Genomic DNA, 19,431 nt, shown 5'->3' with positions numbered 1-19,431 from the left:
CGGTAACATATGCACAGCATTCAGTGTTGCTGGGCTCCTCCGGGACGCAAGGTGGCGCTAGCAGAACAAATACACGGGGGAAAGTGACGTCATCGGCAGGCGACCGATTGGATCGCGCGGGCATTTGAAAGGGAAATGGCTGAAATTCAAACGTGAGTTTTATTTGTTTGTTTTTGACATTATCGAGGTCATCGTCACAATCTTTAGTGGACGAGTAATTCGGATCACTCGAATATCCCAGCAGACAACTCAAAGGACCGACTTTCACCACCTTGTGATAACGTAGGGACCCCGGAAGTCATGAAGAAGTACATACATTCTACATACATAATACATGCCGTCGTACGGCTCCGATAGAAACAATCGTGTGTGTGACTTCCATATTTCGAGTTGGGCGATATTTTCGGTATACCGGTATAGAGCCTTCCAATGCTAAAAAAAGGACTTATACCGGGATAAAGACATTGCTACATGAGATAAATGCCATCGTGTGAGGAAATATTTCCTCGGCGGACCGTCTCCTACAGTTAGCCAGATTGATACCAATAAATACATGTGCTCTACCATTTCAGACAAGTCTTTTTCATGATACGGCTTAAGGTCTGTAGCTTTATACAAGACTGCTGGATTTACATTTGAGATCTCGTTTTATATGCTCATATCGTGATACTTCCCCAAAATATACCGATCCATGTTAAGGTCCATATCGCCCAACCCTAATATACATATACACATATATATATACATATATAAATGTGCGTGTGTGTCACCTAACACTCAAAATCCTGCGCCTGAACGCCTGACAGTGCAAGGAGACCGGGCAGGAATGTAAGACGTGTAGAGGAAGGGGCGGGACCAAGCCTCAGTAATGGCTGCTGAGGATGGAAAGTGGAGACGAGGAATGTTTGGATGCTCATCCCTGGCAAGGGTACAAGGAGAGTCGTGGTCTTGGGGCAGCACCGCAGGAAGAGCAACTAAGTACACAGTGTGCCAAGCATACTTGGTGCAGTGTACTGAATGAAGTACGGCCTAACCCTAAGTGTGTGTGTGTGTGTGTGTCAGTGTGTTGCAGCTCTGTGACCCCGTCCTCCTGGCACCGTGTGGCGAAGGGGACGAGTGGGACTCGGCAAGCAGGACGCTGCTCTTCCTGCAGGTTTGTCTTTTGGGGGGTTTGGGGTGTTAGGGGTCCTCATACCCTCATGCTGGGGTGGGTGGGTGTGTTGGTGCAGGACAGTCGGCAGGTGCAGAAGGTTCTGTGGCGGCAGCTCTTTGTTCTGGACTCCATGATGTGTCTGCTGGAGGGGCTCCCGTCCGCCCATCAACTGCTGGCGCAGCCCTGCCCCCCGCCACCAGGTAACCACGCCTCTTTAGCAAAGCTCACGTGTGTGAAGTCCGTCATGCATGTGTGCGGCATGCAGAGGGCGCTGCTCGAGGCAGGTGGAAGGCGGTGAAGTCGGAGAGCGTGTCCGGGGCGGCCCACACGGAGGCCCTGCTCACCAGGCTGCACCTCAACATCCAAAACATCATCAGCAGGCGACACAGAGCCGCACAACTGCTGCAGCAGCTGCACGCCAAGGTGCATGCACACATGCACACACGTGCACACATACACGTGCACATATACATGCGCGCACACACGTGCACATATCCACGTGCACACACACATGTACATCTCCGGCGTTGCAGAAGCAGCAGAGTGAAGACGTGGAGGTGTCCCTGCAGAGGGCCCGTGATGCTTTGCGGGCATGTGATGGTCAGCTGACTCGGCTGAGGGCGGAGCTGGGGGCAGAACTAGAGCGCCTGGACGGCTGGCGGTGTTCCAGAGATGGGTAAGTCAGGTGACTTGACCCGGCAGCAAGGCTCAGGTGACGTGATGTGGCTTCCTGGTGTCAGGTTGAAGGTGTACGCGTCAGCCGTGCACGATGTCATGCACCTCCTCCTGCTTTCCTTCAACCAATCCGAGGTGTCTTTGGAGCGGGCTCGCCCCCCAAACCGCGGAAACTGCTCGTCCGATGAGCCCGAGCCCTTGAAGGTGTCAGTCACATGGAGTCACGACGACCGCTTCAGACTTCAGGTAACGTCCCCACAACCACAGAACCGCTCCAAAGGGGGCAGGGCATCACGGCTCACCCTGTCCTCCCATGTGACAATGACTTCCTGTGGCTGTGAGCAGGCCGACGAGCCGGGGCTGGTGCCCCACTGCATCTGGGGGCGCCGCTCTGAGCTGAGTGCCGCCCTGCTGGAGGTCACGCGGCGCCACATGGGTCAGGCCGACCTGCTCTATGAGATCCACCGCTTGAGATCCAGGTGAGCTCAGATAGGAAAACTCACCGTCCAATCATACATCACCTGACACGCCCCCTCCCTCGGGGTCTAGCTTTGCCATCGACTGGCTTCCTGCTCGCCGCTTGCTGGTCTACCTGAAGTCTGCATCGCTGGTGTGCCGCCTGCAGGTGGAGGAGGGGTACCCCGGCAGCGGAGCCGTCCGCCTGCTGTCGGTGCACAGAGACGGATGTCCCGTGGAAACGTCTGGACTGCAGGTAAGTTAGCGTTAGCATGGCTCCTCGTGGAGCTATTCATCGTGGGTATGGCTCACATTCCACGTCGGCCAATCAGGTGCAGCTCTACGACGTTTCCTAGACCATCCTGCACTGCTCTTGTTAATCTTTGAGCCGTGTTCTTCTCCAGCCTCCCCCACCTGACAGCCGTGTGACGGACTGGCTGCTGCTTCTCCGCCACAGTCCTCTCATCTGATGTTCATGGTCCACGGTCATGGTCCAGCTGGTCCACCTGGTCATGGTCCACCACCTTCACAGAGAAAAGTCTTCCACTTCTGACGTGTCTCACTTTTCTGTCGGGGAAGTGCCCTTAGCAGAATCATCTTAGTCTTTGTGAGGTTTGTCCTTCATGAGTTCTAGACCCCCCCCCCAGAAAGGCCACCAGAGGAACTTGTCTTTGGAGCCACGAGCCCATCCTCATGAGAAGTGTAGTTTGCCACTACTAGCACAGGGTTGAGTCTGTTAGATTCCATGCAATAAAGTAGTACTGCATCATCGTGTGGTGGTTATTTAGGCATTGTAGAATGTTCCACATGTGGCATACCAGCATACCATGCCAACAACCAGGTGGCATAGAAGCATACCATGCCAACAACCAGGTGGCATAGAAGCATACCATGCCAACAACCAGGTGGCATAGAAGCATACCATGCCAACAACCAGGTGGCATAGAAGCATACCATGCCAACAACCAGGTGGCATAGAAGCATACCATGCCAACAACCAGGTGGCATAGAAGCATACCATGCCAACAACCAGGTGGCATAGAAGCATACCATGCCAACAACCAGGTGGCATAGAAGCATACCATGCCAACAACCAGGTGGCATAGAAGCATACCATGCCAACAACCAGGTGGCATAGAAGCATACCATGCCAACAACCAGGTGGCATAGAAGCATACCATGCCAACAACCAGGTGGCATAGAAGCATACCATGCCAACAACCAGGTGGCATAGAAGCATACCATGCCAACAACCAGGTTCCGGGGCCCCCTGTGAATGTCTGCCTCAACAGAGAAGAGACTCTAGAGTGGCTTCTGACGAGATGAATCATTTTGGAGCCTCGGAGTAGTACCATTCACAGAACAGAATACATGGAAGTTCATCTTAGCAGTGTTAAAACGCCAAACTGGTCCAAGAAGTGGATGCGAGAGAAGGCCCTGCTGCAATGAATAAATTATCCACCAAGTGGCGGTAACGCGAGGACGCCATTTTGCTGTGCAGCAGCAGCAAAAGAAGAAGAAGAAGAAGGAGAAGAAAAAGAAGAAGAAGAAAGACGAGGTTCCAGAGAGAAAAAGAATCCAAGTGTCGCCCACTTTCTTTTCCACCATGGATGTTCCTGGCCCGGACAGCGACTGGAGGAGTCCTCAGTTCCGACAGAAAGTCGTTAGTCAGATGTGAGCATTGTGTTTTTTTTATTTTTAGCATTGCTATATTAGCCTAGCTAAAAGCGTAGCTACTTTAGCTAGGCTGAGTTAGCTTAGCCCCACTCGAACGCAGCTTGTGGGTTTGGAACTATGAAATAGAAGCCTCATAATTTTCAATTTAATTTTCCATAGTCGGATGCTTGACACGGTTGCCGTCATCTGATACCAACTCATATGAATATGAATATTAATATGACATCAGAAGTCCAGCAGCAGTGCGACGGTGTCGTCATACATTACGATAATCTGCTCCATAAGACTTTCGGTGGTCTTGGATGGGACCGGGTCACTCTTAGTCTTAGTTTTCTTCTTTAGAATCTCAGTCAAAGTCCAACTCGAGACTTCATCATCATGTTGTTGCCCCCCCCAGTGAAGACGCCATGAGGAAGGCGGGCAGTGGACACAACAAGTCCAGCAATGAAATGGAAAACCACGTCTACGTCAAAGCCAAGTCCAGAGTACGCAGCACGTGAGCTCGCCCACAGGAAGCAAGAGGAGTGATGCGTGTGGTGGTTTTGTTGCAGGAGGAGTATTTGTCCCTGGTGGCCAGGCTCATCATCCACTACCGAGACATCCGTGAGTGTCCCAGCCATGTGTGCCCGCCCCGGTTGGCCCCGTGTGCCCGCCCCGGTTGGCCCCGTGTGCCCGCCCCGGTTGGCCCCGTGTGCCCGCCCCGGTTGGCCCCGTGTGCCCGCCCCGGTTGGCCACGTGTGCCCGCCCCGGTTGGCCACGTGTGCCCGCCCCGGTTGGCCACGTGTGCCCGCCCCGGTTGGCCACGTGTGCCCGCCCCGGTTGGCCACGTGTGCCCGCCCCGGTCGGCCGAGCTCGCCTGACGTCTGACTTGTTTCTCTTTGACAGACAATAAGGCACTGGGCGGTCCGGGTGAGTCTGCATGCGCTGCGTGGATGCGTGTGCACGTCCGCTGTGCATGTGGGAGCAGCGTAACGTTGTCTGTCTTCTGCTAGATCCCATGAATGCCCTGACTAATCTGACGGGGGTTGGAGGGGGCCCGGGGGCCATTGGCATGGGGCCTCACCCCACCGGTGCCCCTGTGGGGGGCATGGGGGCCATGGGGCCCATGCAGATAGGCCCGCATGCCATGGCGGGGGTGTCTGGAAACCCACAAGCCCGTGAGTGTGTTTCCTTGCTGCGCCGTATGCTTGCCCTTTGACCTTTTCACACCTGTGACTCTTTCTCTCGTACCGTTTGCCTGGGGAGTCACATGATGCCGGCTTGTTGCTCACGTGTTTCTGGGGGGCGGGACAAGGATGTCAAAACAGGTGGTTGTTAAGCCTGACTTTATAGGCTCTGCCCCTCACTTCCTTCTCCTCCTCCTCAGTGGGGGGGGCGGCCCAGTTGGCCATGCAGGGCCAGTCCATTCCATTCCAGCAGTTCCAGCAGCAGAACCCCATGCAGCAGCAGCAGCAGCAGTTCCAGGTGCAGCAGATGAGGGCGCAGATGCACCAGAACCAGCAACAGGCCCAGAACCAGCAGCAACAGAATCAGGTAGAGCTGGCTTTCATGGTTCAGTGAAAAGCGAGTCCAGTCGAGGTCGGGTCGCCATTGCTAACACGTCAGTGCTGTCATTAGCAGCCGGCATTAGCTTGCTTATCCACACACAGGCTAGCACCAAAACAGCCCGTCAAAGCAGCGACAGCCACCAGGCTGATGGGAAGGGCGAGGGTGAGGGCGAGGGTGAGGGCGAGGGCGAGGGCGAGGGCGAGGGTGAGAGCGTGCTGCGGCATATGAAGCTTCAAACGTCATTGCTCGGAAGCACCGTTTCCCAACGCTGTGATTCAGGAAGGCACGGACCTTCTCCGCCATCCATGCTGGTCTACTAGATGGCAGGCTTGCACGCAGGAAAGATCAGGCCATGTGGATGTTATTGGCAAACATCTACCTGTCCTTAGTGAGGCTTGGATCAGAGGAGGAGATATGGAACTACACAGCGCAGAATGAATGGAAATCTACACACCTGCTCTTCAATCACGGTCACGGATGTTGCCATGTGTGTGTGCAGATGCATCAGTCCAGGATGCAGCAGCAGCAGCAGATGGTCCAGCTGCAGCTCCAGCAGCACGCTCAGGCCCAGTCCATTCAGCACATGGTTCAGCACCAGCAGCAGGTTCAGGCTCAACCTGGTCCCATGCCACCGCACTCGCAGCAGCAGGCCGCCATGGCGCCGCAGCCTCTGCCCGGACAGATGACATCCACTCAGCACGTTCCCCTCAATTCGCTGAGTCAGCAGCAGCACCATCTAAAGATGCAGGCCCTCCAGGTGAGACCACCTTCTCCGGTCTGCATCAACTCTCCGTCCCTCTCTCTGCCTCCCTCTGCGTGCAGGCCCGGGCAGCCATGCAGCAGCAGGCCTCGGTGCAGGCACAGCTGGCTTCCGTGTCTGGACAGGTGAGCCGCGGTCACGCAGGCTTCAGGTGGGAATGGTGGACGGTGGTGTGCGCTCATGTGTCTGGTGTCTTCCACTAGCTGGTCCGTCCTAGCATGCAGATCCCAGCCCGGCTGCCTCGGCCCACTCTGGCTCCAGCCGGCCCGCCCCCCAATGTTGCCGCCGCTGTGACAGGCCCACCGCCGACGCAGCAGGTGTGACGCCTGAGCTAGCAGGGTGGGTCGGGCATGGTCCAATCACGTTCCTCCTCTGTGCCGGCAGGTGCAGCAGCAGCAGCAGCAGCATGTGATGATGTCATCGCCCTCTCCGGTGCAGACTCCCCAGTCCATGCCGCCCCCGCCCCAACCCTCCCCTCAGCCGCCCGCCTCCCAGCCCAACTCGGTCAGGTACGTGCGCACCACAGATTGTGCACGCTCGCATCCCAATTTAATGCTTCCTGTCTGCAGCTCGGGTCCGACACCGTCGCCGGGGGGGTTCCAGCCCAGCCCGTCCCCCCAGCCCTCGCAGAGTCCGTCCACTGCCAGGACCCCCCAGAACTATGGGGTCCCCTCCCCGGGCCCACTCAGCACCCCAGGTAGGAGCATCTGCAGCCTGCAGCAGTGCGTGGGCGGCCCTCAGTCCGAGTCTGGTTGACAGGAAACCCAAGCTCGGTGATGAGCCCGGCCGGGGCCGCGTCCCAGGAGGACCAGCAGTACATGGAGAAGCGCAAGCAACTGTCTAAATACATCGAGCCCCTCCGCAGGATGATCAACAAGATTGACAAGAACGAAGGTGGGGGCGGGGCCAAATGCCAGCACGCCACACTACTTCCTGTTCACCTTGTCTTTGTTTGATCAGAACGCAAGAAGGACCTGAGCAAGATGAAGAGTCTCCTCAACATCCTGACCGACCCCAACACCAGGTAACCGGCTCACCTTTCAACCACTTGTTGCCATGACAACCACATCTCCTTGACCTTCAGGTGTCCTCTGAAGACGCTGCAGAAGTGTGAGATTGCTCTGGAGAAACTCAAGAACGACATGGCTGTGGTGAGACGCCTGAAATACTCCACACCTATGTCCTGACGCTAGAGAAGGACGTACACGCCATGTAGTCTACCCCCCCCCCCCCCCCGTACAGTCATGGGGGGCCATGACAGTACTTTGTTCCTTCAGTTTGTTGACTTGAATGCCCGGTACAAGTAAAGGTCCAACATAAATGGAGTTCATGGAAGTGATTGTGGTTATGATGAAGAAAATCCTTTTTCCATGACTACGCCACGCGTTGCACGTATTGCCCCTCAGCCAACCCCCCCGCCACCCCCGCTGGCCACCAAGCAGCAGTACCTGTGTCAGCCTCTCCTGGATGCCGTCATGGCCAACCTCCGCTCGCCTGTCTTCAACCACTCGTTGCACCGCACCTTCGCCCCCGCCATGACGGCCATTCACGGCCCGGCCATCATGTAAGTGTCCAGACATGCAGGACACGCCCCTACGTGTCCACCCTTTCACATGTGGCATGTCCCGCAGCGGGCCCAGCGTGTCTGGACGAAAGAGGAAGCAGGAGGATGATGAACGGCAGACGGTCCCTAACATCTTGCAGGGGGAGGTGGCCCGTCTGGACATCAAGTTCCTGGTCCACTTGGACCCGGCGCACTGCAGCAACAACGGCACTGTACACCTCGTGTGCAGACTGGGTGAGACGTCCCGGCCGCCGTCCCGGCCGCCGTCCCGGCCGCCGTCCCGGCCGCCGTCCCGGCCGCCGTCCCGGCCGCCGTCCCGGCCGCCGTCCCGGCCGCCGTCCCGGCCGCCGTCCCGGCCGCTTCTCCAGCTAACCCATGGTCTTCTGTTGCAGAGGACAAGAACCTTCCCAGCGTTCCTCCTCTGCAGCTCAGCGTTCCTGCCGACTATCCCGACCAAAGTCCATACTGGGCCAACGACAGTGAGCAGTACGGTGAGTAGGTGACTTCCTGCCTGTGGTGGTTGTCCTTGGTCATGCGACTTCCTGTGTGTGTGTGTGTGTGTGTGGCAGGCGCCAACCACTTCTTGCAGACGGTGCAGAGGAACATGGCGTCCAAGCTGCTGCAGCTTCCTGACAAACACTCGGTGACGGAGGTGCTCAACACCTGGGCTCAGAGCGTGCGACAGGCCTGCTTAGCGGCTGCCTAAAGCCCCGCCCACAACCACATCTCCCTGTCGACCGGCGGCGTTACTGCAGGAGCTGCATCAATGACGGCAATGTTAGTTTTGTGAGGTGAATAAAACCACTTCCTGCGATGCACAGCACATCTTTTATTGCTTGCTTGACAAAGTAGCCCATCAGAAGCTGAGTGAGAAGGCCTTGTACGACACGTTGGTGAACACGTCCACGTGCTCGCTGCTTCCCGCCACCGTCAACACCTGCAACACGCCGCATGGCCGGCCGTCAGCATGCACTTGATACGGGGGCGTGGCCTGCAGGCGGACTCACCTGATTCTCCGTGCTGTTGGTGTTGAGCTGCAGGCTGTTGAGGTTTGGGGGGCTACAAGGGATCTGAGCCTTGACTTCCCCCCCCAACAGGCAATGGGACACAAACGGGCCTTCGCCCACCGCCAGAATCTGTGAAGAAAGGACACACTGAGCGTTGATGGCGCATGTGCGGCGTGGACGCCGTGGTGCTCACCATGTCCTGGTAGAAGCTGGCTTGTCTCTGGCAGCCACTCAGCGGAAAGATGGAGGTCGGCGTCAGCGACCGAAGATGCCACAGTGACAAAAACGGACCACCGCCGCAGAGCTGCACCCACAGAAAGTTGGGATTGGCACCAGCAACCACAACTGGAAGACAAATGTTCTCACCATCCAGTCCGAGTCCGTGGTCAAACAGCTGATCCACTTCCCAAACTGCGGCCGTGCACACTTCTGACAAACAGCACAGCATCATGAGCTAATGGCGAGCGCCGGCGCCGGCAACCAACGTTTCTTACTTGGTACTTGTGCACGTCCACACAGTGGACACATTGAGCCGTCCTGCTGTCTGGACACACCAGGACATTGATCAGAACACGGGACAGACCACTGGGAGCAAAGCGGACACGGCGACTCACCCCACATCCTCACGGCGCCGTCCTCACTGCCTGACAGGACCTCGCCATCGCGGTCCCTCACGCTCAGACAGTGCACGTAGTCCGAATGTCCCTGGAAGACACACTGGGGCGGGTCGGAGACCAGACAATCAACATCATCATCAAGACCATCACAAGGGGACGTCTAGTGAGGCGGCCCACCTTGAAGACACCCTGTTCCAAATCCAGGACATGGATGTTGTTGTCACCACCGCCAATCAGCAGACTGTTGTCCTGACACACACACACTCATTGTTCCTGGTCGTCATGGAAACCACCAACATGGCATCCATCACTTACTCGTGGGTTGATGACCATGGCGTTGATCTCTGGGATCTCCATGCTGGACCTAAAACAAGAAGACAGGAAGTGCACCATGTGACGTGCCCAGACGTTCTGCTTCGTGGACATGGATGTAGGAGGAGTTCCTCACTTGTAGTCTGGTCTCTTGGTCCACACAGCTTTGACACTCTAGGGGGAGGGGGGGGAGGCCGTCAGTCACATGCTGTCAGGCGACATGCCGCCATTTTCTGCTACCTTCTTGATGAGCTCGGCCCAGTTCCAGGCGCTGACCTCGCCGTTACCGCTGCTCAGAAGCTGGCCGCTGGCCGACGCCAGGCAGAAGACCGGACCTTCGTGAGCTGCGGGACGAGAGGTGGCATGAGAGGAGCGAGAGGTGGGTTGTGTACGTGATGAAGAGTGAAAGGTCACCTGTAAACGTTAAAACTGGTTTTCGAGCCGCCTCAGACACATCTGGACTGAGAGCTGCACACAAACTGAGAGCAGAACCTCGATCAGCACCACAGGTTAAAGGTCACGGTGCCGTGTTCTGGTGCACTGCCTCACCTGAAGATGGCGATCTCACCATAGTTGTTTCCCGCCGCGAGAAATCGTCCGCATGGCGAAAAACTTTGTGAGAACACAGACATGTGCAGTAGCTGTGGATGGTCACATGACAAAGGAGAGCCAATCACGTTAGGTCAACAGTGGCAGCAGCGGCTCCTCCCGGTGGCACAATAGTCAACTCTTTTATTCATTGGCTTCTTTGTTCATGTTAACAATGTGAGCATGACTCGGCACTCAACTTCGTGTTCGTTACGTATTTTCAAACAAATACTCCTATTACAACAGATTCACCTGCAGTATTTAAAAAGTAAAAGTACCGCGCCGTTCATTCACTGAGCTTCATGCTAGTAGAATCCAACACACCACTATATAGCACAGCATACTCTACACAATACATACATACTTACACAAATGTACACATGCACACATACGAGCTTTACGTTTACATCCGAAAGTTGCCGCTTAAGGTTAAGGATTACCTCGATGGGACCCATTGTGCTCAAAGCCACACGATGGCGGCGGCGCGGGAATGTGACGTCATTGCCTAGGGGTGGGCGGGCGACTTCGACATCATTAGACGCCGCATTGAACGCTGAGCCGTACGTCAACGTCGCCGCCATATTGGATGGGTCAAGTCAGCGCTGTAAAGTCAATGCACAGACATTGGAGTTAATTCCTGTCGTTCATAAATTCCCACACGCACTACTTACTAAACTATTAGCCACCAAAGCCTGTGTGATTGTGATGGGAGTGGTTAGCATGTTGGCAATGGCCATACAGTCAAGACACCCGGAAGACCCGGGTTGCAATCTCCCAGGGGCATCTCTGTGTGGCGTCTGCATGTTCTCCCCGTACGTGCGTGGCTTTTCTCGAGGTACTCGCTTTCCTCCCACTTTCAAAAAACATGCGTGTTCACTTCATTGGCAACTCTGACTTGTCCACAGGTGTGGATGGCTGTTTGTCTGTATGCGCCCTGCCATTGGTTGGCCACCGGTCCGGGGTGGACCCCGCCTCTTGTCCCAGGTCGGCTGGGAACCTGGAAATGCCTTGCCTACTGCAGCAGGATCGTTCCTCACCTTCTTCATCTCCCTTTGGCCAAGGCTTGGGGCGCTCCCTAGCGGAGGGCCCCCTAAGAGCGGGGCCCAGGCAAATGGATGGTTTGCTGCTTTGTCTTAGTTTGGAATTGGCTTTACCCCTCCCTTCTGATGTTGTTCCCTCCCTTACAAATTTCCCCACTGAGGGACGAATGAAGGCATATCTTAATATCTTAATCCAATCACCCAGCCGGCCACTAGTGGTAGTAGTAGTCATAGTAGTAGTAGGTTTGTAGTATATATGTGTAGTACGCTCCGGGGTGTCCAAAGTGCAGTCCTGATTGTAAAAAGGAAAAAGAAAAGTGTATTATTTCTCAGCAAGGACCCGTCCATGTGTACTTCCAGTATGTGTGTGTGTTTATTATATTAGACATATATGTTGGAGACATTAAAAGTGTAACTAAGAGTGGAAAAGACAAAAGAGGAATTGATGTATGTATTATTTCGGGATATACATCACATTGGATGCATTCTTTGTTTTTAGTTCCGCTGTGATGACGTCACGGGTGGCAGGGCGTTGACGTCACAGCCATTGGAGGAGAAGCAGGAGGAAAAAGTGGGCATTGGGAGATAAAGGGCAGCGTGTTTAAATGCTCATAAGGAAAGTTGCCATCGAAGGAGCTCCGCTGGGTGTTAAACGGGTGAGTTTGTAGCACGCAGCGCCGTGAAAAGAAGCATTTTCCCTTCAATGAGGCCGCGCGGAGGGTCGACATCTTTGTTAGCTGCTGGCTAGCTTAGCCGATAGATGACAAGCTAGCAGACAAGCTAGCTTTCATTGCGTGGAATCATCAACATCCATGACTGATTCGAGTGTGCGGTGCCGTGCTCGTACACGGTGCGTGTGCACGGTACGTGTATCTGCTGTTCATTCAGTTGTTGCATCGCGGGTAAGAAGATGGGGGGGGGGCTGCCTGCTACCTAGCTAGCGTTAGCATGCTGGTTATGGTTGGTGAAGAAAACGGATGTTTATTGACAATAAACATGAAACATTCCGTCAAATGATCATGTGTGCGCCCAGCTGCCACTGGCCTCGATGCCCGGCGTGTGCGTGGCTTGCCGGCGGGGAAACAAGCTAGGCCAAAAGAGCAGGAATGGCTAGAAAGCCATTTTGGTCTTGTGTGAACGGAACCGAGCCTTGCGTGTCGATGAGCTCCGGTGATGGCCGATGGCGAACACAACGGATGTGGCTTTGTCCCACGGATGTGTGTTGGAGACGGGCCAAGGTCAGGTGGGGTGGGTGGGGGTCGCCTGCGTGGGCGTGCACGTCTACCAGCGAGACTAAAGAAAAGCATAGAATCCCTAAAACATGTTTCCAACTTGTTTAACAAGCAGGCTGTCGTGGTTGCCATGGAAACACGCATGTAAACATGCTCATGTTGCTATTTGCACATGATCGTACTAATGCGTACTAATACTATGTAATGTTTACTCAGGCAGTGGGCGGGGCGTCCATCACCTTGGCCAAGGTGTCATTTTAGGTGTCATTTTGTGGGCGACAACCTGATGAGATTGTTTCATTTCTCTTTCCATAGCAACCGCCACACCACCAGCCAGGGGCGGGCCCCACTCGGCCGTCGTCGGGGAGAAGATGGGCGGCGCCCTTGACTAATGAGATCCTCGGGATCACCGTGGGTTGCAGCGTGGTGGTGACTCCTCTCCTACGACCTGGCGGGGGCCTACTATGGCAATGCATGATATGAGCGGTGCCAAGGGTTTCCCCTGTAAACAATGTGATATGGTCTGCCCGAGCACTCCCAGTCTTCTAGAGCACATGAAAGCACATTACCAGGAAGCAGAAAGTGCACGTTTTGAGTGTGAACAGTGTGGCCGACTTTACAAGCACGCAGCGAGCTTAGCCAACCACAAAAAGTCTCACGAAGTGGGCTCCTTCCAGTGTCCCGTCTGCACCCGGACCCTACCCAACGCCGTGGCCCTCAAAAACCACCTTCGCATACACACGTTGTCCCCGAGCAGCGTGCACGCCGAGGAAGAGAGCGAGGAGGCGCCCGAGGAGGGAGGTCATCACGAGAGGGACTACGCCCTTGCTCAGGACCTCCCGGACAGCTTTGGTCGCCCTCATCTGAACAACAGCACCTTGCACGGGCACGAAGCGGACGAGCACGACAAGAAAAGTTCCCCCGGGTCGGACGACGCCTGGGACCGACCGTTCAAGTGCGACCAGTGTGATCGAACCTACCGGCACCACGGCAGCCTGGTGAACCACAAGAAGTGTCACCAGCAAGGAAGCTTTAAGTGCTCCGTGTGCTTCAAACAATTCAGCAACCTGGCCGCCCTCAACAGCCACGAGAGAACCCACACCAAGTTCAAGAACCCGGCTGCGTCCATGGTGAGCAGCGGCAGCAGCCTCCTGGAGTCGGAGCGCCGCACCGGCAGCTCTCAGGCCGCCCAGAGCGACGCCGCCAACTCCTGCTTCTGCCACCTGTGTCAGATCGTGCTGCCCAACAAGGCCGACTTCCAGGAGCACGTTCTCCTGCACAACACCTCGTCACCTTCTCTCGGACTGTCCCGCAGCTTCCCTGGCATCATGCCCCACAATCTGAGTGCGGTTCGATCTCCGGCCTACACCCCGACCCTCGGGGACCCTTTACCCCTGCCGCCCTTGCCCAGTGACAAAAGGGGACCCTATGACCCCATAATGGGCCCTCCTGTCAACAATCCCATCTACACGTGTGCGTACTGTGGTGCCGGACATCCCGACCTGGAGACCCTGAAAGTACACTACCTGACGCATGACCCCCACTCGGCCTCCCACGGCCAGGATGGCGCCATCCTCAACTCGGACACGCTAAGTTCTGCTTCGCAGGGATCGGTGTCGTCTCCTTCCGGAGGCCGTGCGGCCCAGCCCAGTTCTCCTGAAGATGTGGAGCGTCGCTTCAAGTGTGCCGAGTGTGGCAAGAGCTACCGGCACGCGGGCAGCCTGGTCAACCACAAGCGCTGCCATCAGACGGGTCACTATCAGTGCAGCGTCTGTTGTAAGCAGTACCCTCATCTGGCGGCGCTGCACAGCCACCTGCGAAGCCACAAGGGCCGCGCCTCCAGCCAGCCTCTCAACGACGGCAGCGACTGGTTGTCTCCGGAGCCGCTGACGCTGGAAACTCAGCAGGGCTACGTGCAGGAGGGCAGTGGCACCACCCCTCCCCTCGCGCTTCCTGGAAACCTTGCTGACCCTGCCCACTTTGTATCGGACGGGGGGCACGGCAACGCTTTGGACTCCCTTGAATTCCACGACCGCTTTGACGGCAGCTCCATTTCCCAAAGTAGTTCCACTCACAGACCGGTCGACCGCCACGTGTGCGCCGACTGCGGTGAGATGTACGCTGACGTGTCTGGTATTAAGTCGCACATGTGCCCGCGCCGTGGTCAGCCTCCCCCTCCACCTGCCCCTCCCCCTGGGCAGCAGCAGAGCAACATGTCCAACGGCTTTCTAGGCAACATGAACTACCACGGCACCAGCGCCACCGCCATGGCCTCTGGCAGCACCAGCAGCTTGAAGGAGGGGAGCAGCCAACGAGCGTACTCGCAGACGGGAGGCAAGAGGATGGCCAACACTGACAAGGATGATGATGATGATGGAGAAGTCTACCAGTGCTCCGTGTGTGGAAACCACTATGCCAGTCTCAGAGCCCTGCGGAGCCATCTGCGGAGTCATGCCAATAATCCCACCGTCCCTGGACCGTCCAGCCTGGAGCAGGATTGGAGGATGATCTGCTCCACGTGTGGACAAAGTTTCTCCAGGAAGCAGGACCTCTTAAATCATCAGCTAGTCCACGGCCCACAAAGGCCAGACGGCCAGCAACAGGGCATCGTGGGGACTTCCACCAATGGCGGGGACAAGCTAGACGGGCGCAGCCACATTTGCGTGGACTGCGGTATGTTTTTTGCTGACCGTCACCACCTGATCACCCACCTGTGTCCTGGTAAGAACCGAGCCAGCTCATTGGCTAAGCAGGGCCTCGGTGGAGCCAAAGGGATGTCTGGAGGTGAAGGCATTGGTGGCGGGGCGGCGGGAGGAAGCCGGGACTTTGCCGGGAATGGGCGTCGGCCATTGATGGAGCAAAGTGACAAGCCCCACAAGTGTGAGCAGTGTGGGCGGGGCTACAGACACCCGTGCTCCCTCCTCAACCACAAAAAGTCTCACAAGACGGGTGTGTTCCGCTGCTTGGTGTGTCAGAAACGTTACTACAACTTGCTGGCCCTCAAGAACCACCAGAGGACTCACTTTGATCTCAAGAGGTACGGCGCCATTTCACTCGCACCTCTCGCTGTGCTAGCAACCGTGTTGTCATCATTGATCTGTCCGGGAAGTGCAAAAGTCAACCACCACACTGGGTGGCGACAAAAGAGGCGCAGTATGTTTGGAGCGACGGCATCAGTTAGCATGCGCTCACTAACTAACTAACATGTGCTAACTGGCCTACCTCTTTGCCTCGTTCCTGGTCCCGGCCTCTCTTGGCCGTGGAGAGCCGTGCCCGCTCCTTAGCCGCTCCTTAACTTGTCTTTCCCTTTTCAAAATCCAGTCCAGGTGCTTTTGAGGAGCATCAGCATGTTCTAACCAACCGGGCGTCACCCTCTAGTCCTCATCACGTTCTTGGCTCCTCTGTAGAGTTCGACCTGGACTCCCATCCGCATGGGAGTACCCACGGTTTGAGTGCCAGGAAGCCTTTCTCGCCCGGTGCCTTTACGCTATAGTTACATTATTCATCGCCAAGAGACATTCACATTTCCAGGAGCTCGGCCACGATGTCTGTTTGTAGTGCCATCATACATCATAAATGATAAGTGTAATATATACTGCTATTGTAATATCCTTCCATATACATGTCTGTGTATATATACAACATAGTATATCTAATAATAACAGAAGGTGATGCATTCGGTGCCCAGGTGCCCTTAGTCCTTAAATACAGTATGTAGGCCTCTTCATGACCCAAACCTTAGTCCTTACATACAGTATGTAGGCCTCTTCATGACCCAAACCTTAGTCCTTAAATACAGTATGTAGGCCTCTTCATGACCCAAACCTTAGTCCTCTAATACAGTATGTAGGCCTCTTCATGACCCAAACCTTAGTCCTCTAATACAGTATGTAGGCCTCTTCATGACCCAAACCTTAGTCCTCTAATACAGTATGTAGGCCTCTTCATGACCCAAACCTTAGTCCTTAAATACAGTATGTAGGCCTCTTCATGACCCAAACCTTAGTCCTTAAATGCAGTATGTAGGCCTCTTCATGACCCAAACCTTAGTCCTCTAATACAGTATGTAGGCCTCTTCATGACCCAAACCTTAGTCCTTAAATACAGTATGTAGGCCTCTTCATGACCCAAACCTTAGTCCTCTAATACAGTATGTAGGCCTCTTCATGACCCAAACCTTAGTCCTTTAATACAGTATGTAGGCCTCTTCATGACCCAAACCTTAGTCCTCTAATACAGTATGTAGGCCTCTTCATGACCCAAACCTTAGTCCTTAAATACAGTATGTAGGCCTCTTCATGACCCAAACCTTAGTCCTCTAATACAGTATGTAGGCCTCTTCATGACCCAAACCTTAGTCCTCTAATACAGTATGTAGGCCTCTTCATGACCCAAACCTTAGTCCTCTAATACAGTATGTAGGCCTCTTCATGACCCAAACCTTAGTCCTCTAATACAGTATGTAGGTCTCTTCATGACCCAAACCTTAGTCCTTAAATACAGTATGTAGGCCTCTTCATGACCCAAACCTTAGTCCTCTAATACAGTATGTAGGCCTCTTCATGACCCAAACCTTAGTCCTTAAATACAGTATGTAGGCCTCTTCATGACCCAAACCTTAGTCCTCTAATACAGTATGTAGGCCTCTTCATGACCCAAACCTTAGTCCTCTAATACAGTATGTAGGTCTCTTCATGACCCAAACCTTAGTCCTTAAATACAGTATGTAGGCCTCTTCATGACCCAAACCTTAGTCCTCTAATACAGTATGTAGGCCTCTTCATGACCCAAACCTTAGTCCTTAAATACAGTATGTAGGCCTCTTCATGACCCAAACCTTAGTCCTCTAATACAGTATGTAGGCCTCTTCATGACCCAAACCTTAGTCCTTAAATACAGTATGTAGGCCTCTTCATGACCCAAACCTTAGTCCTCTAATACAGTATGTAGGCCTCTTCATGACCCAAACCTTAGTCCTTAAATACAGTATGTAGGCCTCTTCATGACCCAAACCTTAGTCCTTAAATACAGTATGTAGGCCTCTTCATGATCCAAACCTTAGTCCTTAAATACAGTATGTAGGCCTCTTCATGACCCAAACCTTAGTCCTTAAATACAGTATGTAGGCCTTTTTACAACATGAGAAAGATTTACCCCGCCCAGAATGAATGAGCATGATGAGCACACGCACTTCCTGTTGGTGACGTGGGCGTGCGCTGCGGCCGGGAGCATGCGTATGTTGTGCATGTGAACGCGGGAGCGGCGGCAGATACTGAAATTGGCCTTTGTCCATTCTGACTGCAGGCACAAGTGTGAAGAATGCGGCAAGGCCTTCAAAATCCAAAAGCAGCTGATCAACCACTTGCGCCTCCACGAAGAACACCGGGCCAAAGGTCTGGTTCGCACCGGCCCAAATGTGTCGCGCTTCCAGCAGTCCGGACCGTCTCAACTGCAGAGCATGCGAGGGGAGTCGTCAAAGGGCGCCGCCATGAACATCAAATATGGCCACCAGGGCTTCAAAAAGCCCTACTCGTCGGCCGGAACGTCCAGGCCGCAGAAGTTTGACCCAGCTGAGAGCGGGCGGCGGCCTTTCGCCTGCGAGGAATGCGGAAAGACGTACCGGCATGCGGGCAGCCTGGCCAATCACAAGAACCTTCACAAAATTGGCGAGTACCACTGCAACGTGTGCAACTCCACGTACCCCAACAGGCTGGCCATGAAGAACCACCTGCGGCTCCACTTTGCCCAGAAGAAGCACAACTGCCAGGAGTGCGGGAAGGGCTTCCGCACCCAGAGGCAGCTGGCCACGCACACCACGGCCGGCCTGTGCAAGGGCCCGCAGGGTCCCGGCGCCCAAATGGATTTCGAGTGCGACGGCTGCTGCGAAGGCTTCCCCTCGGCCCAAGAGTTGGCGGCGCACGACTGCCCCGCCCAGCACCTGCCCTCGTCGTCCTCCGCCGGGAGCTCGTCCACAGTCAGCATGGAGAGGGGCTCGGTGGACCTGGACTCGGACGAGAGGCCCTACGCCTGCGACCTCTGCAATTGCGCCTACAAACACGCCAGCTCTTTGCTCAACCACAAGCACACGCACAAGACGGGCAACTTCCGCTGCAACTTCTGCGACAAGCCCTACACCAACTACATGGCGCTGCGCAACCACATGCGCATCCACACGCAGCGCAAGAAGCACATCTGCCACACCTGCGGGAAGGCCTTCCGCCTCGCCCGCTTCCTCCGCAACCACCAGAAGGTTCACGAGGAGGGCGCCACGCCCTTCGGCTGCCCCACCTGCGGGAAGAGCTTCCAGGGGAGGTCGGGTCTGGCCAGACACCGCTGCGGGGACAACCAGGTAGGCATGGAAGTCAGGAGGAAGCCGACCGCCGCCGCGGGAGAAGGCGAAGAATGTCGGTACACGTGAGTTGTCCTCGCTTGTTTGTCATTCTTGGAAGTGAAGTAGTGACCATGAATTCAGATCTCCACGTGTCTATTCCAGGTATATGATCTCCAATCCGGCTTCCTTGGGACCATTCGCGTGCCGGAATTCGGATTTTTCTGAAGTTTGGACAAATTGAATTAGTGGAGAGACCAGATAAGTCATCCCCGTTTGCTTTCAGTTAGCACCCACCATGTCTTCTTCTTTGTGTAATGTTGTGTGTTCTTGTGTGGAGACTCGTTTAGGAAGGGGAACGTCTCGGCGCCACTTTGGCCGCTCCGAGCTCTTAACTGGCTCAGCCGGATTCCAGATCATATACCTGTACGACATGCACGGCCACGGGCCCCCGCATCTAACCGCCCGTGTGTG

The 19,431-nt window shown here is 55.1% G+C and overlaps 4 protein-coding genes across 8 annotated transcripts in view; 3 read left to right on the top strand and 1 right to left on the bottom strand.

Annotated features, from left to right (window-relative positions):
• Nucleotides 1-29: 29 nt before the first annotated feature.
• On the top strand, nt 30-3,053 carry LOC131102723 (uncharacterized). 3 transcript variants are annotated; one of them, XM_058048215.2, is made up of 9 exons: nt 30-152; nt 1,063-1,153; nt 1,230-1,353; nt 1,419-1,576; nt 1,687-1,829; nt 1,894-2,074; nt 2,174-2,307; nt 2,378-2,540; nt 2,617-2,763. In XM_058048215.2, the coding sequence occupies exons 1-9, from the start codon at nt 136-138 to the stop codon at nt 2,638-2,640; spliced, it is 1,035 nt and encodes a 344-aa protein (XP_057904198.2). In that variant the 5' UTR covers nt 30-135; the 3' UTR covers nt 2,641-2,763. The 3 variants fall into 3 exon arrangements, with proteins under 3 accessions (XP_057904198.2, XP_057904196.2, XP_057904197.2); XM_058048213.2 differs by having other exon boundaries at nt 31-152; nt 2,689-3,053; XM_058048214.2 differs by lacking the exon at nt 30-152 and adding an exon at nt 168-308 and having other exon boundaries at nt 2,689-3,053.
• A 729-nt stretch (nt 3,054-3,782) lies between these two features.
• med15 (mediator complex subunit 15) lies at nt 3,783-8,647 on the top strand. Of its 2 annotated transcripts, XM_058048197.2 has the most exons (18): nt 3,783-3,958; nt 4,359-4,446; nt 4,513-4,564; nt 4,847-4,870; nt 4,954-5,118; nt 5,328-5,494; nt 6,009-6,266; nt 6,332-6,394; nt 6,473-6,586; nt 6,654-6,778; nt 6,839-6,966; nt 7,029-7,163; nt 7,230-7,293; nt 7,354-7,420; nt 7,676-7,833; nt 7,901-8,067; nt 8,226-8,324; nt 8,403-8,647. In XM_058048197.2, the coding sequence occupies exons 1-18, from the start codon at nt 3,891-3,893 to the stop codon at nt 8,537-8,539; spliced, it is 2,079 nt and encodes a 692-aa protein (XP_057904180.2). In that variant the 5' UTR covers nt 3,783-3,890; the 3' UTR covers nt 8,540-8,647. The 2 variants fall into 2 exon arrangements, with proteins under 2 accessions (XP_057904180.2, XP_078653359.1); XM_078797233.1 differs by lacking the exon at nt 4,954-5,118.
• Nucleotide 8,648: 1 nt separating this feature from the next.
• Nucleotides 8,649-10,903, bottom strand: thoc6 (THO complex 6). Its single transcript, XM_058048208.2, has 13 exons — nt 10,798-10,903; nt 10,319-10,410; nt 10,184-10,248; nt 10,010-10,113; nt 9,906-9,943; nt 9,773-9,821; nt 9,635-9,706; nt 9,455-9,557; nt 9,335-9,384; nt 9,207-9,269; nt 9,034-9,144; nt 8,841-8,969; nt 8,649-8,770 (listed from the first exon to the last, which is right to left on the bottom strand). Exons 1-13 carry the CDS (start codon nt 10,810-10,812, stop codon nt 8,690-8,692), a joined length of 972 nt encoding a protein of 323 aa, XP_057904191.1. The 5' UTR covers nt 10,813-10,903; the 3' UTR covers nt 8,649-8,689.
• Nucleotides 10,904-11,827: 924 nt separating this feature from the next.
• The window catches only part of LOC131102707 (zinc finger protein 646), a 10,231-nt gene continuing 2,627 nt past the window's right edge, over nt 11,828-19,431 (top strand). Inside the window, exons 1-4 of one of the 2 annotated variants that reach the window (XM_078797216.1) lie at nt 11,828-12,053; nt 12,945-15,666; nt 17,934-19,043; nt 19,123-19,219. In XM_078797216.1, the coding sequence (XP_078653342.1) occupies nt 13,094-15,666; nt 17,934-19,043; nt 19,123-19,201 (3,762 nt within the window). In that variant the 5' untranslated portion in view covers nt 11,828-12,053; nt 12,945-13,093 and the 3' untranslated portion in view covers nt 19,202-19,219. The remainder of the gene's footprint in view (nt 12,054-12,944; nt 15,667-17,933; nt 19,044-19,122; nt 19,220-19,431) is intronic. The other variant, XM_058048188.2, reaches the window with a different exon arrangement.

Source organism: Doryrhamphus excisus, linkage group LG16, assembly GCF_037039965.1.
Source record: "Doryrhamphus excisus strain RoL-2023G ecotype Guam linkage group LG16, RoL_Dexc_Guam_v1.1, whole genome shotgun sequence".
Taxonomy (NCBI): domain Eukaryota; kingdom Metazoa; phylum Chordata; class Actinopteri; order Syngnathiformes; family Syngnathidae; genus Doryrhamphus; species Doryrhamphus excisus.
The sequence above is the reverse complement of the archived record's forward strand: the minus strand, read 5'-3'. Positions and strand labels throughout refer to the sequence as shown.